This window comes from Microcaecilia unicolor, chromosome 11 (genome assembly GCF_901765095.1).
Source record: "Microcaecilia unicolor chromosome 11, aMicUni1.1, whole genome shotgun sequence".
NCBI lineage: Eukaryota > Metazoa > Chordata > Amphibia > Gymnophiona > Siphonopidae > Microcaecilia > Microcaecilia unicolor.
In genome coordinates this window covers 101644593-101660028 of record NC_044041.1, presented here as the reverse complement: position 1 = coordinate 101660028, position 15436 = coordinate 101644593, and the positions used below count along the sequence as shown (strand labels likewise).

The following is a 15436-nucleotide window of genomic DNA, read 5'->3' as shown; positions in this document are numbered from 1 at the left end:
CCTCACTTACTCCAATATTGCTTGACAGGCAGGTTACTCCCGTACCTTTCTTTAAATATTTAGGGATGACCATTGAATCTGCCTTTTCCTTTAGCAAACAGATCTCAGATGTTTGATTAGAAACTCGCTAGATCAAAATGCATTATATACTTTATCTTATGCCTATGTCACTACGCAGTACGATTACTGTAATATTATTTACATTGGTATAACCAAATCCAACCTGAAACACTTACAAACTATTCAGAACACTGCAGCCTGTATCATCTGTCAGGCATCTAGATATGATAGAGCCACCCTTCTTTTGGAATACCTTCACTGGATTTCCACTGAATTTAGAATAAAATTTAAAATCCTTACACCAACCCATAAAGCACTCCATACTGCCACCCCATTCTATCTTGCAGCCTTGACCATCCCTTACACACCTGCCTATACTGTCTGTTCATTAACAGATAATAGGCTGGTCTTGCCCCACCTTCTAAGGCAAGATGGGAATCCACTCACTTATCAGCTTTCTCCTTTTAACCCCAACATTATGGAATTTGTTGCCTAAGTCTATTAGACTGGAGGAATCATATTCTCGTTTTCGGGTAGCACTTAAAACACACTACTACCAATCAATTTTCATCACTGATTGAGTTATTGACTGGCTGACTACACATGTCTTCAGTAGTTTTAAATTGCTGATGCCATTATTTGATGTGTGTTTGTTGTTTAAGTTGATTGATTTAATCTTTTAGTGTGAAAGTTCTGTCTTCTATTTTGAATGGAGTTCTAAATAGTTTTAATTTATGTGTATTTTATTGTATCAATATGTAAACCATTCTGATTTGCCAAGAAATAAGTGACGGTATAGTAAAATAAATAAAGACACCTAGATCTTTTTCTTGAGTGCTGACCTCCAAGGTGGACCCTAGCATCAGGATTATTCTTTCCAATGTGCATCACCTTGCATTTGTCCACATTAAATTTCATCAGCCATTTGGATGCCCAGTCTTCCAACTTCCTAAGGTCTTCCTGCAATATTTCACAGTCCGCTCGTGTTTTAACAACTTGAATAGTTTTGTATCATCTGCAAATTTATCACCTCAATCGACGTTCCAATTTCCATATCATTTATAAATATGCTCAATAGCAGCGGTTCTAATACAGATCCCTGCAGCACTCCACTGTTCACCCTCCTCCATTGACAGAAATGACTATTTAACCCTACCCTCTGTTTTTTGTCCAATAACCAATTCCTAATTCACAACAGAACAATGCCTCCTACCCCATGACTCCTTAATTTTCTCAGGAGTCTTTCATGAGGGACTTTATCAAAAGCTTTTTGAGAATCTAGATACACTGCATCAACTGGTTCACCTTTATCCACATGTTTATTCACGCCGTCAAAGAAATGAAGCAAATTGGTGAGGCAAGACTTCCAACGGAAGTCCCATTAAACCATATTTGTCTATGTGTTCTGTAATTTTATTCTTTATAATAGTTTCCACTATTTTGCCCAGCATTGACGTCAGGCTTACTGGTCTGTAATTTCCCAATCAACCCTAGAACCCTTTTAAAAATCAGCATCACAGATTTATGTTTGTATTAAAAGTTGATACACCACCTGGCTTTCACAGATCACAGCAGTTTACGTTATAATGATATAAGAAAAGAAGTCCAATAAAAATAACAGGAAAGCAACATTCATATCCCATGTACAAATCAAGGAAAAGATAGCTGCAGGCAACCCTTTCCCCCTAGGGTTAGGCAAGAAATGCAATGGCAAAAAAATAAGTCTTATGGAAGCACTTAAACACTGTTACTGGCTAGTTTTGCCCCTAATATTCAGTGCTGGGCCATGTCTGGGCACCGGCACTGAATATTGGGGGCTAAATGAGGGCAGGCTGGCTGCTGGAGCTTATGCAGGCCTGGCAGATATTCAGCTGAATATCGGACTGAGACCCACATAAAAAAAAGATTCTACCCCCCCCCCCCCCACTCAGATTGGACTAACCCAGGGCTTACCTGACTTCCCTGGTCGTCCAGCGGGGTGTCGTGGGCAGGAGTGATCCCCTCCTTGCTCCTGTCCCTAACAGCAGCTTCCTCAAAATGGCCGCTGCAACCTCTTACCGCAACTTTGTGGTACTGCTGACTGGGGGGGGGGGAGGGGCTGCACATCGTGGGGGGGGGGAGGAGACCTACAAACCTTGCCTGGGGGGGGGGGGGGTGAGAGGGGGGAATTGAGAGAGAAAATAATTTTTTTTAATGTGACTCCGGCCCAATAGTCAGCCAGGGCCCATGTAAGATATGCGGGTGAATTTAGGATAGCTTTTGAGTTGCCTTAAATTCACCTGCTTAACTTATACGAGCCTTGGCTGAATATCGCCGGTGCCTGCATAAGCTCTGGCTCTTCCCTAGCGCTGCCCCCTGACCAGCCCACTTTTTTGGGCGATATTCAGCAGCACTCCCCGCTTTAGTGCCATTGAATATCGGTGGTTGGATGGCAACAGGCGATTTAAGTGAGCCCGCTTAAATCGCTTTGAATATTGGCTTCTTAATTCTTTGTGGACAACATGAGGAAGTTTATTCCACAGAGCAGGAACACGCCAAAAAAGGTGCTTTCATGAACAGACTTCCAGTGGGGTCCAAGAGGGGAAGGTATAAACATTCTATGATCTGCTAAGGATATTAGCTGCCTTGTGGGAACATAGTGCAAAGTCATAGATGCTAGATATGATGATATATATGATGATATATATCATCATATATATCAAAGTTATAGATGCTAGATATGATGATATATTCTCATAATACGCTCTGTACACCAGCACTAATAATTTAAAGTCAATGCTAAACTAAGTAAGAAGTCAGTGATAGCACATAAACAAAGGACATGATCATGCTATTTGACTTTTCCAAGAAATCGGATTGCTATATTCTACAAAGTTTGTAATCATTCCAGATTAGTAAAGCCTGTTCAAACAACATTGCCATAATCAAGGCATAAGGCCAGTGGGGCATGGATCAAGGTGTGTAAAGCTGTCTCATACAAAAGCTGCCAAAAAAATCACAACTGGCATAACAAAGAAGCTTTTCTTAACCATGTTGGAGACCTGCTATGAGAAGGAAAGTTGAAAATCAATCAAGATACCTAAATATTTAAAGGTGCCTACCAATCACAGGTGTCCCTAGTAAAACAAGTGGTATAGCAGCATCCCCAGTGATCCAACAAGCCATTGTATTTGATACTTCAATACTAAACGATTGTCAGTAAGTCATTTTGTAACTAAGCCTAAACAGTTCTGAAGAGGTTAAAGATCCTTGTACCACTAACTCCTGGCAGTGCCCCCCCTCCCCACCAACATGACAGGCTGGCATCTGTGCTGACTATTATTCAATCACAGATTACTAAGGGAACTCCTTTTCTGAGGTTGTTGGAGTGCAGCCACCATCTTATGCTGAGATGTGCTTGGGAGGCCCATGGCAGGTGACAAGTGGCTGAGAAAAGTAGTGACCAGTGGCTGAGAAATGAAGTCTAAAGTGGCTGCTTATGTGCTCTTGCCTAAGGAAAACAAAACGTGATGTATTAATATAAACAATCGTAATATATGTATACACGCACAAAAACAGCCCGACACAGGCCGTGTTTCGCCCAACAGGGCTGCTTCAGGGGCTACAAAAGAAATAATACAATGACTAAAAGAATAACATATATATGGTTTGTTGTATACATGTACATCTTGTTAAAATATAATCAAAAGACATTTATAAATAAATAAATGTCTAATTGATATACAAAAACATATATATATGTAAGTTAAAAGACTAATAAAAAATATGTATATGCACATATATAAATATATTCAGATATATATGAATGTATGTATAAAAATATATGAAACACCAATATCCCACCAAAAAATATTTAGCATAACATAAATTAACAACATATAAAAAATTAATTGTTACAAACACAACTTTCCTGGACTGAAGCCATAAACAATAATATCTATATATATAAAAGGCACCACTGAAGCCTCCAGCCGGAAGTGTAAAGCGCCAGAGATATCCGGTTTTCCCATGAGTGAAAGAAAACAGCACGGCACGAAATCCCACGAAGCAGTGAAGGACTCAGAGGGGGGAGGGGAGAGAGATGCCCTCACTCTCTCTGTAACAAAAACACAGAACAGCAGGAAACAACACTGAAGGACTGGACTCGGAGGGGGGAGGGGAGGGAGAGAGGGCAGAGGGCAGGGACACACACACTCCCACATGCACACTCTGAAGAAAACCTTGCTAGCCCCCGTTTCATTTGCATCAGAAACGGGGGTTTTTTTACTAGTAAAAAAAATAAAAACAAATATAATATAATGTACATGATAAGTATAAGACAAAAGACACCCACCTACACAGTAATCCTTTGCTGTTAAGTGTAATAGATATGTGCTCAATATACTGTAATGACTAGAAAAGAATAAAAAATACCAAATAATCATATTTGCAAACAGGAATGGATCATCAAAATTAATTTTTTATATGTTGTTAATTTATGTTATGCTAAATATTTTTTGGTGGGATATTGGTGTTTCATATATTTTCATATATACATTCATATATATCTGAATATATTTATATATGTGCATATACATATTTTTTATTAGTCTTTTAACTTATATATATATATATATATATGTTTTTGTATATCAATTAGACATATTTATTTATAAATGTCTTTTGATTATATTTTAACAAGACGTACATGTATACAACAAACCATATATATGTTATTCTTTTATTCATTGTATTATTTCTTTTGTAGCCCCTGAAGCAGCCCTGTTGGGCGAAACACGGCCTGTATCGGGCTGTTTTTGTGCTTGTATACATATATTACAATTGTTTATATTAATAAATCACATTTTGTTTGCCTACGATCTGCTCCATTTTTTTCCATCTTGGATTTCGCAGACCGTCTGCCTTTGTGCTTTCTTGGACTCTTGCCTAAGGGACCACCTGCAAGGTTGCTGCCATGAAATCCCAGGCTGTCAGGTGATGTTGTTGCAGTAGGAGCCAGAGTTGGAGTTGGGCACTGAGTTTCTAAATCATGTGTTCCAGGAGAAAGACCTTTCCCTTCACTGGTATAAAAAAGGACCCCCAAATATTTCAGTCTCTGAGAGGGTTCCAGCTTGTTTTTGTTGAAGTTGATTATCCAGCCCAGCGATTGGAGAAGCTGTAACTCTCAAGGACCTCTGTACACTGTCCTTGAGAGAAGCAGCCCAGATCAACTAGTTATCAAGATAGGTGTGGTCCCTGATTCCCTGTAGTCATACAAATGCTGCCACTACCACCACCATTACATTTGAAAAGGTCATAGGAGCTGCTGCTAGTCTGAAAAATAATCGATTGGAACTGGACATGACGACTCAGAATTGTTGGTGGAGTGACCAAATAGAGATGTGAAAACAGGCTTCTTTGTGATACAGAACAGAAATTCCCCTGAAAGAACTGAAGCTATCACCAATTGCAGTTTCCATCCTGAAGAGTCTCACAGGAAACAATTAACCTTTTTGAGGGTTGAGCACATCCTGTTTTCCTATCTCCACCTGCTGGCTGATGGGCAAAACACTTGCAGCTCCTGGATTGATCTGGTGAGGACACTGAGGAAATCTTGTTTTAGAAAAGTTTTAAGGATTAGCAAAGCCATTAAATCCTTTGGGACATATACATATTTAATATTCCTCAGTTATATTTTTGGGTCTGGCTTTTCCTCTCCAGCTAAAGAACTCCTTTGTGATCTCTTGAAGAAATTTTGGATAAGTTGAATCTTCTGGTTAGGACTCATTCTTCAGCCGCTATAGAGAACAATTCCAATGAGGTGATAGCATTGGACTTAAAAACATTCTTGAGTCAGAATCAGGACTGTGTACAGAAGAAAGGGAATCCTCTTTAGATGAGTTAGTCAAAGTAGGTTGAATCTACACGTAGAGGTCATTTACAAGGTACTGGTTTTCCAAAGTAGACTAATTCTTATCTGGGAAGGAGGTTTGGACTCTTTCGACCCACACCACTCCTTTAAGATCTCCCTCTGTAATTCTGCTATTACTGGACAAGACTATGAAGGAGACCCTGACTTTTATTCCTGGAGGTAAGCAACATGGAATTTTGCTACTTTTTGGATCCTGCTGGACAACTTTGACCCAGATGGGCTGTGTTGGAAACGGGATACTGAACTTGAAGGATCTTTGGTCTGACCTACTATGGGAATACTTATGTACTCTCTGGAGTGCTCTGACAGGGCAGACAGGGTCAGGCTAATTTGTCTTGCTTTATGTTTTGATGAGGAAGCAAAGTTATCTGAGTACGTCTTATGCCAATATGATCTACTACTAGGATGTTTGTTAGATTCACTTTGTACCACGTTTATGCCAAAGTGTTTTTTTTCCCTTCTAGTCTGAACTGTTTGGAGGCTGGGGATGAAGAGCTCTATCCATGATCTCTTGGGTGGGGGATTTCCTCTCCATGCTGTCCCTTAATTGGCTCAGAGGAGTCATCAGCAGCTCTATGATGCCATAAGGGAAGTTGTACCATATTAAGAGAGGAGGGGAGGAAAGCGAATGCTACATACCTGTAGAAGGTATTCTCCGAGGACAGCAGGCTGATTGTTCTCACTGATGGGTGACGTCCATGGCAGCCCCTCCAATCGGAACACTTTACTAGTAAAGGCCTTTGCTAGTCCTCGCGCGCCAATGCGCACCGCGCATGCGCGGCTGTCTTCCCGCCCTAACCGGCTCGTGTTCGTCAGTCCCATATGTAGCAAGACAAACAAGGGAAGACACAACTCCAAAGGGGAGGCGGGCGGGTTTGTGAGAACAATCAGCCTGCTGTCCTCGGAGAATACCTTCTACAGGTATGTAGCATTCGCTTTCTCCGAGGACAAGCAGGCTGCTTGTTCTCACTGATGGGGTATCCCTAGCCCCCAGGCTCACTCAAAACAACAACCATGGTCAATTGGGCCTCGCAACGGCGAGGACATAACCGAGATTGACCTAACAATTTTTCCAACTAACTGAGAGTGTAGCCTGGAACAGAATAAACTTGGGCCTAGGGGGGTGGGGTTGGATTCTAAACCCTGAACAGATTCTGAAGCACTGACTGCCCGAACCGACTGTCGCGTCGGGTATCCTGCTGCAGGCAGTAATGAGATGTGAATGTGTGGACAGATGACCACGTCGCAGCTTTGCAGATCTCTTCAATAGTGGCTGACTTCAAGTGGGCCACTGACGCAGCCATGACTCTAACATTATGAGCCGTGACATGACCCTCAAGAGCCAGCCCAGCCTGGGCGTAAGTGAAGGAAATGCAATCTGCTAGCCAATTGGACATGGTGCGTTTCCCCACAGCCACTCCCCTCCTGTTGGGATCAAAAGAAACAAACAATTGGGCGGACTGTCTGTTGGGCTGTGTCCGCTCCAGATAGAAGGCCAATGCTCTCTTGCAGTCCAATGTGTGCAGCTGACGTTCAGCAGGGCAGGAATGAGAACGGGGAAAGAATGTTGGCAAGACAATTGACTGGTTCAGATGGAACTCCGACACAACCTTTTGCAAGAACTTAGGGTGAGTGTGGAGGACTACTCTATTATGATGAAATTTGGTGTAAGGGGCCTGGGCTACCAGGGCCTGAAGCTCACTGACTCTACGAGCTGAAGTAACTGCCAGCAAGAAAATGACGTTCCAGGTCAAGTACTTCAGATGGCAGGAGTTCAGTGGCTCAAAAGGAGGTTTCATCAGCTGGGTGAGAACGACATTGAGATCCCATGACACTGTAGGAGGTTTGACGGGGGGCTTTGACAAAAGAAAACCTCTCATGAAGCGAACAACTAAAGGCTGTCCTGAGATCGGCTTACCTTCCACACGGTAATGGTATGCACTAATTGCGCTAAGGTGAACCCTTACAGAGTTGGTCTTGAGACCAGACTCAGACAAGTGCAGAAGGTATTCAAGCAGGGTCTGTGTAGGACAAGAGCGAGGATCTAGGGCCTTGCTGTCACACCAGACGGCAAACCTCCTCCATAGAAAGAAGTAACTCCTCTTAGTGGAATCTTTCCTGAAAGCAAGCAAGATGCGGGAGACACCCTCTGACAGACCCAAAGTCTACGCTCTCAACATTCAGGCCGTGAGAGCCAGAGACTGGAGGTTGGGGATGCAGAAGCGCCCCTTCGTCCTGTGTGATGAGGGTCGGAAAACACTCCAATCTCCACGGTTCTTCGGAGGACAACTCCAGAAGAAGAGGGAACCAGATCTGACCGGCCCGGCCAAAAGGGAGCAATCAGAATCATGGTGCCTCGGTCTTGCTTGAGTTTCAACAAAGTCTTCCCCACCAGAGGTATGGGAGGATAAGCATACAGCAGACCTTCCCCCCAGTCCAGGAGGAAGGCATCCGATGCCAGTCTGCCGTCGGCCTGAAGCCTGGAACAGAACTGAGGGACCTTGTGGTTGGCTCGAGATGCAAAGAGATCTACCAAGGGGGTGCCCCACACCTGGAAGATCTGGCGCACTACTCGGGAGTTGAGCGACCACTTGTGAGGTTGCATAATCCTGCTCAGTCTGTCGGCCAGACTGTTGTTTACGCCTGCCAGGTATGTGGCTTGGAGCACCATGCTGTGACGGCGAGCCCAGAGCCACATGCTGACGGCTTCCTGACACAGGGGGCGAGATCCGGTGCCCCCCTGCTTGTTGATGTAATACAAGGCAACCTGGTTGTCTGTCTGAATTTGGATAATTTGGTGGGACAACCGATCTCTAAAAGCCTTCAGAGCGTTCCAGACTGCTCGTAACTCCAGGAGATTGATCTGCAGATCGCGTTCCTGGAGGGACCAGCTTCCCTGGGTGTGAAGCCCATCGACATGAGCTCCCCACCCCAGGAGAGACGCATCCGTAGTCAGCACTTTTTGTGGCTGAGGAATTGGAAAGGACGTCCCAGAGTCAAATTGGACCAAATCGTCCACCAATACAGGGATTTGAGAAAACTCGTGGACAGGTGGATCACGTCTTCTAGGTCCCCAGCAGCCTGAAACCACTGGGAAGCTAGGGTCCATTGAGCAGATCGCATGTGAAGGCGGGCCATGGGAGTCACATGAACTGTGGAGGCCATGTGGCCCAGCAATCTCAACATCTGCCGAGCTGTGATCTGCTGGGACGCTCGCACCCGCGAGATGAGGGACAACAAGTTGTTGGCTCTCGTCTCTGGGAGATAGGCACGAGCCGTCCGAGAATCCAGCAGAGCTCCTATGAATTCGAGTCTCTGTACTGGGAGAAGATGGGACTTTGGATAATTTATCACAAACCCCAGTAGCTCCAGGAGGCGAATAGTTATCTGCATGGACTGTAGAGCTCCTGCCTCAGATGTGTTCTTCACCAGCCAATCGTCGAGATAGGGGAACACGTGCACTCCCAGCCTGCGAAGCGCCGCTGCTACTACAGCCAAGCACTTCGTGAACACTCTGTGCGCAGAGGCGAGCCCAAAGGGTAGCACACAGTACTGGAAGTGATGTGTGCCCAGCTGAAATCGCAGATACTGTCTGTGAGCTGGCAGTATCGGGATGTGCGTGTAGGCGTCCTTCAAGTCCAGAGAACATAGCCAGTCGTTTTCCTGAATCATGGGACGAAGGGTGCCCAGGGAAAGCATCCTGAACTTTTCCTTGACCAGATATTTGTTCAGGGCCCTTAGGTCTAGGATGGGACGCATCCCCCCTGTTTTCTTTTCCACAAGGAAGTACCTGGAATAGAATCCCAGCCCTTCTTGCTCGGATGGCACGGGCTCGACCGCATTGGCGCTGAGAAGTGCGGAGAGTTCCTCTGCAAGTACCTGCTTGTGCTGGAAGCCGTAAGACTGAGCTCCCGGTGGGCAATTTGGAGGTTTTGAGGCCAAATTGAGGGTGTATCCTTGCCGGACTATTTGAAGAACCCAACGGTCGGAGGTTATCAGAGGCCACCTTTGGTGAAAAGCTTTCAACCTCCCCCCGACCGGCAGGTCGCTCGGCATTGACACGTTGATGTTGGCTATGCTCTGCTGGAGCCAGTCAAAAGCTCGCCCCCTGCTTTTGCTGGGGAGCCGTGGGGCCTTGCTGAGGCGCACGCTGCTGACGAGAGCGAGTGCGCTGGGGCTTAGCCTGGGCCGCAGGCTGTCGAGAAGGAGGATTGTACCTACGCTTACCAGAAGAGTAGGGAACAGTCTTCCTTCCCCCATAAAAACGTCTACCTGTGGAGGTAGAAGCTGAAGACTGCCGGCGGGAGAACTTGTCGAAAGCAGTATCCCGCTGGTGGAGCTGCTCTACCACCTGTTCGACTTTCTCTCCAAAAATATTGTCCGCTCGGCAAGGCAAGTCCGCAATCCGCTGCTGGATCCTATTCTCCAGGTCGGAGGCACGCAGCCATGAGAGTCTGCGCATCACCACACCTTGAGCAGCGGCCCTGGACGCAACATCAAAGGTATCATATACCCCTCTGGTCAGGAATTTTCTGCACGCCTTCAGCTGCCTGACCACCTCCTGAAATGGCTTGGCTTGCTCAGGAGGGAGCTTGTCCACCAAGCCCGCCAACTGCCGCACATTGTTCCGCATGTGTATGCTCGTGTAGAGCTGGTAAGACTGGATTTTGGCCACGAGCATAGAAGAATGGTAGGCCTTCCTCCCAAAGGAGTCTAAGGTTCTAGAGTCCTTGCCCGGGGGCGCCGAAGCATGCTCCCTAGAACTCTTAGCCTTCTTTAGGGCCAGATCCATAACACCAGAGTCGTGAGGCAACTGAGTGCGCATCAGCTCTGGGTTCCCATGGATCCGGTACTGGGACTCGATCTTCTTGGGAATGTGGGGATTACTTAGAGGCTTGGTCCAGTTCGCCAGCAATGTCTTTTTTAGGACATGATGCATGGGTACTGTGGACGCTTCCTTAGGTGGAGAAGGATAGTCCAGGAGCTCAAACATTTCAGCCCTGGGCTCGTCCTCCACAACCACCGGGAAGGGGATGGCCGTAGACATCTCCCGGACAAAGGCCGCAAAAGCAAAAGCTGCCTTTCAGGGGAGGGAGTGGGATCAGAAGGAAGGCCATCAGACTCCTCGTCAGAGAAATATCTGATGTCCTCCTCCTCCTCCCACGAGGCCTCACCATCGGTATCAGACACAAGTTCATGAACCTGTGTCTGAAGCCGGGCCCGGCTCGACTCCGTGGAAACACGGCCACGGTGTGAGCGTCGAGAGGTAGACTCCCTCGCCAGCACCGGCGAAGCTCCCTCCGCCGACGTCGTCGTCATCGGGGAGCCTTCCTGGGAGGCGGCCGCAGTCGGTACCCCAAGCGGCACCGATGTCGGAGACCTCACCCCGGGCAAGGGGCCAGCCGGCGCCTCACTCAACGGTACCGGTGGCGCAAGCACCCCCGGTACCGGAGGGAAGGGCGCAACAGCTCTCCCAGGATCTCTAGAAGAACGGCCCGTAGACTCTCGTGCAGGGCGGCTGTGGAGAAAGACATAAAAGCCGATGCAGGCGTCGAGGTCAGAGTCTGTTCCGGGCTGTCCAAGGTGGAGCGCATCGACACCTCCTGAACAGAGGGTGAGCGGTCCTCTTGGTGCCGATGCCTACTGGGTGCCGACTCCCTCGGCGACCCAGAGCTCTCAGTACCGATGCGGGAAGGAGACCGGTGTCGATGCTTCTTTGGCTTTTTCAAACGAAGCATGTCACCGGAACTTCCCAGTACCGACGAGGAAAACGTAGAATCCAACTGTCGCTTCCTCGGGGCCGAGGCCGAAGAAGGTCGGTTTCGGGGGGGCTGTACCGCAGGAGCCCTCAGGGTAGGGGGAGACCCACCCGAAGGCTCACCGCCACCAGCAGGGGAATGGACAGCCCTCATCTGCACTCCAGTCGAAGCACCACCGTCCGACGACATCAGCACTAGTGGAGGTCCCGGTACCACCGACGCAGCCTTCCGATGTCTCGGTACCGACGATGCAGAGGGTCGATGCCTCGATGCAGTCCATACAGTCAATGCCGAGGTCTTAACGCTGTCGACGACGATGCACTCGATACCCCCGGTGCTGTTGCCGACGAAGAGCCCGAGAACAACACGTTCCACTGGGCCAATCTCGCTACCTGTGTCCTTTTCTGTAAAAGGGCGCAAAGACGACAGGCCTGCCGGCGGTGCCCAGCCCCCAGACACTGAAGACACAACGCGTGCCTATCAGTGAGCGAGATTACCCGGGCGCACTGGGTGCAGTTCTTGAAGCCGCTGGGAGACTTCGATGACATGGGCGGAAAAATCACGCCGGCGAAATCAAAACTCGTAATTGCGGTAAAGGCACCAAAAGAGGAAGAGAAAAAACTCGAACCGAGGCCTCAAAAGGGCCTACCCCGAAAATGAAAGTAAACTTAATGGGGCAAAAAACTGGAAATACGGGAAGGGGAAAAAGACCGAAAAGGTCTTTCTCCAAAATCCTTTTTTTTTTTTTTGTTAAGCAAAAAGCTGAAGGACGCGCGAGGGTCAACTTAAGGGGCGCGAACGGCGCAAACACGACTGTCCCGAGCATGGACAAAAGAAGACTGACGAACACGAGCCGGTTCGGGCGGGAAGACGGCCGCGCATGCGCAGTGCGCATCGGCGCACGAGGACTAGCAAAGGCCTTTGCTAGTAAAGTGTTCCAATTGGAGGGGCTGCCGTGGACGTCACCCATCAGTGAGAACAAGCAGCCTGCTTGTCCTCGGAGAAACAGCATTACTGTGATGTGGCTCTGGGAAAGCCCTTTACTTTTTTGGACACCTTAAATTAAGCAGACGCAGGTTTGTTGGTGCTAGAGGAGTTGTGCATTTCAGAGCAAGAGCTTTTGTTTGTCCCAGAGCACTTGTCGGTGTGGTCAGGGAAGTCTGATGTTGCCAGACATATGTGCATTAGAACTGTGGCACTCAAATGGGCCGTTCAAAGAGCCATGTGATCTCTCAGCATGAGTCAGCTTGGGTAAGTTTTGTTTGGCAACCTTTTTAGATACTTTTGCTTACTTGTACGATCTTCTGATGAAAGTGTCTGATCAGATAAGATTTCTTTTAATTTATTACTTCTGATCCTTCTTCTTTGTAATGTGAGCATTTTGAACACTGTGTAATAAGCCCATAGAAAAGAAAAACACATCGTGTGTATCAGTGATAGACATCTTCCTATTGCAATCTTGGCATCTAAAAATCAGGCTTCTCCAGCATTATATACACAATTTCTATGCATGACAGAATATTGTCTGATTGAAAGTTTTAATAAAAATGACCAGTCACAATCACAGTACAAAAAAGACTAAGGAAACTATACCATTAGGAAGCCTAGGAACATTTGCCCTGGCTCAAAACTTTTCCAGAAGTTTATGAGCTGTGGAAGAGGGAACCCAACTTGGTTCCATCTCAGTGACATCCTCCACTTGTATGGATGTACTGACCCTGCTTGTCTATGGAGAATTTTAGTGCAGTTAGAAATACATCCTGGTTTATGGTTGTGTCAGAAGGTTGTACATAAGCGGGAATGTTAGTGCTGCAACTGAGGAGCTGAAAAGGGAAATCAGTTGGCATACTAAAGTCTAAAGTCAATAGTCTGTAGAATAGACAGCAGGACAAGCAAAAAGAGGATAACTTTTCGCTATTACCTGCTTGGCGAATGCACTTTGTATTACATTTTGCAAGGGGGTAGTTGTGGAAATGTAGTAATTAGTAACCCGGTGAACTATCTGCTTAAAGCTGGGAGTCAAGCAGCAAACAGTATACTAGGGTCCTGCCTCATTTATGGAAAGGGAGTTATTGCTAAGTTCCTGACCAGACAGCTAATCTAGAGGGATCAGTCTGTGACAATACATTTGTATAGTGCTACACAGTGTTTTACAGAGACACTTAGGAAAGAGTCTCTGGTGCCTTGGAGCTTACAATCTAATCAAGACAGACTAACAAGACATATGGCAAACAAGATATTTTCAGTTCAAACAGTAAAGCTATGATTGGGAGAACTAAATCAGATAGGTTATAGGTGTGATTCTGTGAAGGGGAAACTGTAAAGAATGAGGCATTTTAATAGTATGCAAGACAAAGCATCTTTGTTTAGGTCTTATGTTGGTCCAATGTAAGATAACACACCCTGTAGAAAATCAATACAACTTCATTGAAATTTGTTTGCTCTCTCTCTCTCTCTCTCATAAATAGCCTCAACACTTCAAGGGACTCAAATGAGAATGAAATGTAACTGATATGTACCTTTATCCAAGTGCACAGGGGACATGGAAGCAAGATCACTAAACTGAAAAGGAAAATGTGCACAATTAGTATCAAAACACTCAAGATTTCCAGTGCAAAAAGCACTGTTTTTAACAGACCCAGCAATTTCCTCCTGTTCCTTCATACTTTCATCTTAACAGACCAGTCCTATGAGTTGCCATTCACAACTACCAATGGATTTTCCTAGTCTTTTACAAGTACCCCCACCTACTGTGCTCATTGCAGTGATATTCTGGGCTAGGGTTCATGCGCCAGGTCTCCTTTTAGAATCCTGGAATCATGGGCCCTAAATCTTGCCACCATATGTCACCCATGAGTAATGACCTTCCAGCCCCAGTTAACCTAAGACCGGAGGAGTGGATGACCCAACTCAGGAACTGAACTGGAGACCACCTGTATGGCATTGCCATCAAGCCAGCCCAGCAAAGTTCTTGATGCTGCAGAAAACAGAAGAGATTTCCTCATAAAACACTTTGAAAGGCATGCGTTCAAGCTTTCACATTGGCTTTCCAATTGATAGATTTTTCATTTCCATAGTAAAGAACTAATGCTGGTTATTTAAAACCACTTATATCCTGTTGATCCCAGTGGTTCTCTGTTACTAAATATTAATGCCTTTTGTAAGAACACCCCTATGACATGATAAGGACAAAGAAGGCAATGAATTAGGACAGGAAAATTATGCAACTCTGTTCATTTCTCTTCAATACAGGGATGGATGAAAAAAAAAATTGAATAGTCTGAAAACAAAACTACTCTGGATCAGAGAGCCCAGTATGACATTTTCTCTACTGGTTATAGCTTGCGATGGTCATTTAACCTCTGATGAAATTGCTAGGATTATTGTTGGGTTATGATTAACATATGCAAGATAGTATTAATGAAGCCACCTGGTCTGTTAAATGCCTCATAACTGGCTATCTGGTGATATTCAGCTGGGGACTGGCATTGAATATCTGGGTTTAGCGCTGACCGCAGGAGTTAGCCATGCTAACTCCCACGGTCTGAATATTGGCCCCTAAATTTCCTTTCAAGGTGGCAGGAGGTTAGTATACAATATTTGGAGATCCGTGTGTCTACCCAGCTTAGTGAACTTTTTACCTTATTTATGGGAGACTGACTAAAGAAACTGCAGCTGATCTGTATAGGTGGCAACCCTTGACAGT

At 46.0% G+C, this 15436-nt stretch overlaps 1 protein-coding gene across 1 annotated transcript in view; it reads right to left on the bottom strand.

Annotated features, from left to right (window-relative positions):
• RFX2 (regulatory factor X2) overlaps positions 1-15436 on the bottom strand; it is a 582894-nt gene that overhangs the window by 60882 nt on the left and 506576 nt on the right. The window contains 1 exon segment of the mRNA XM_030218518.1: positions 14250-14292. Within this exon segment, the coding sequence (XP_030074378.1) occupies positions 14250-14292 (43 nt within the window).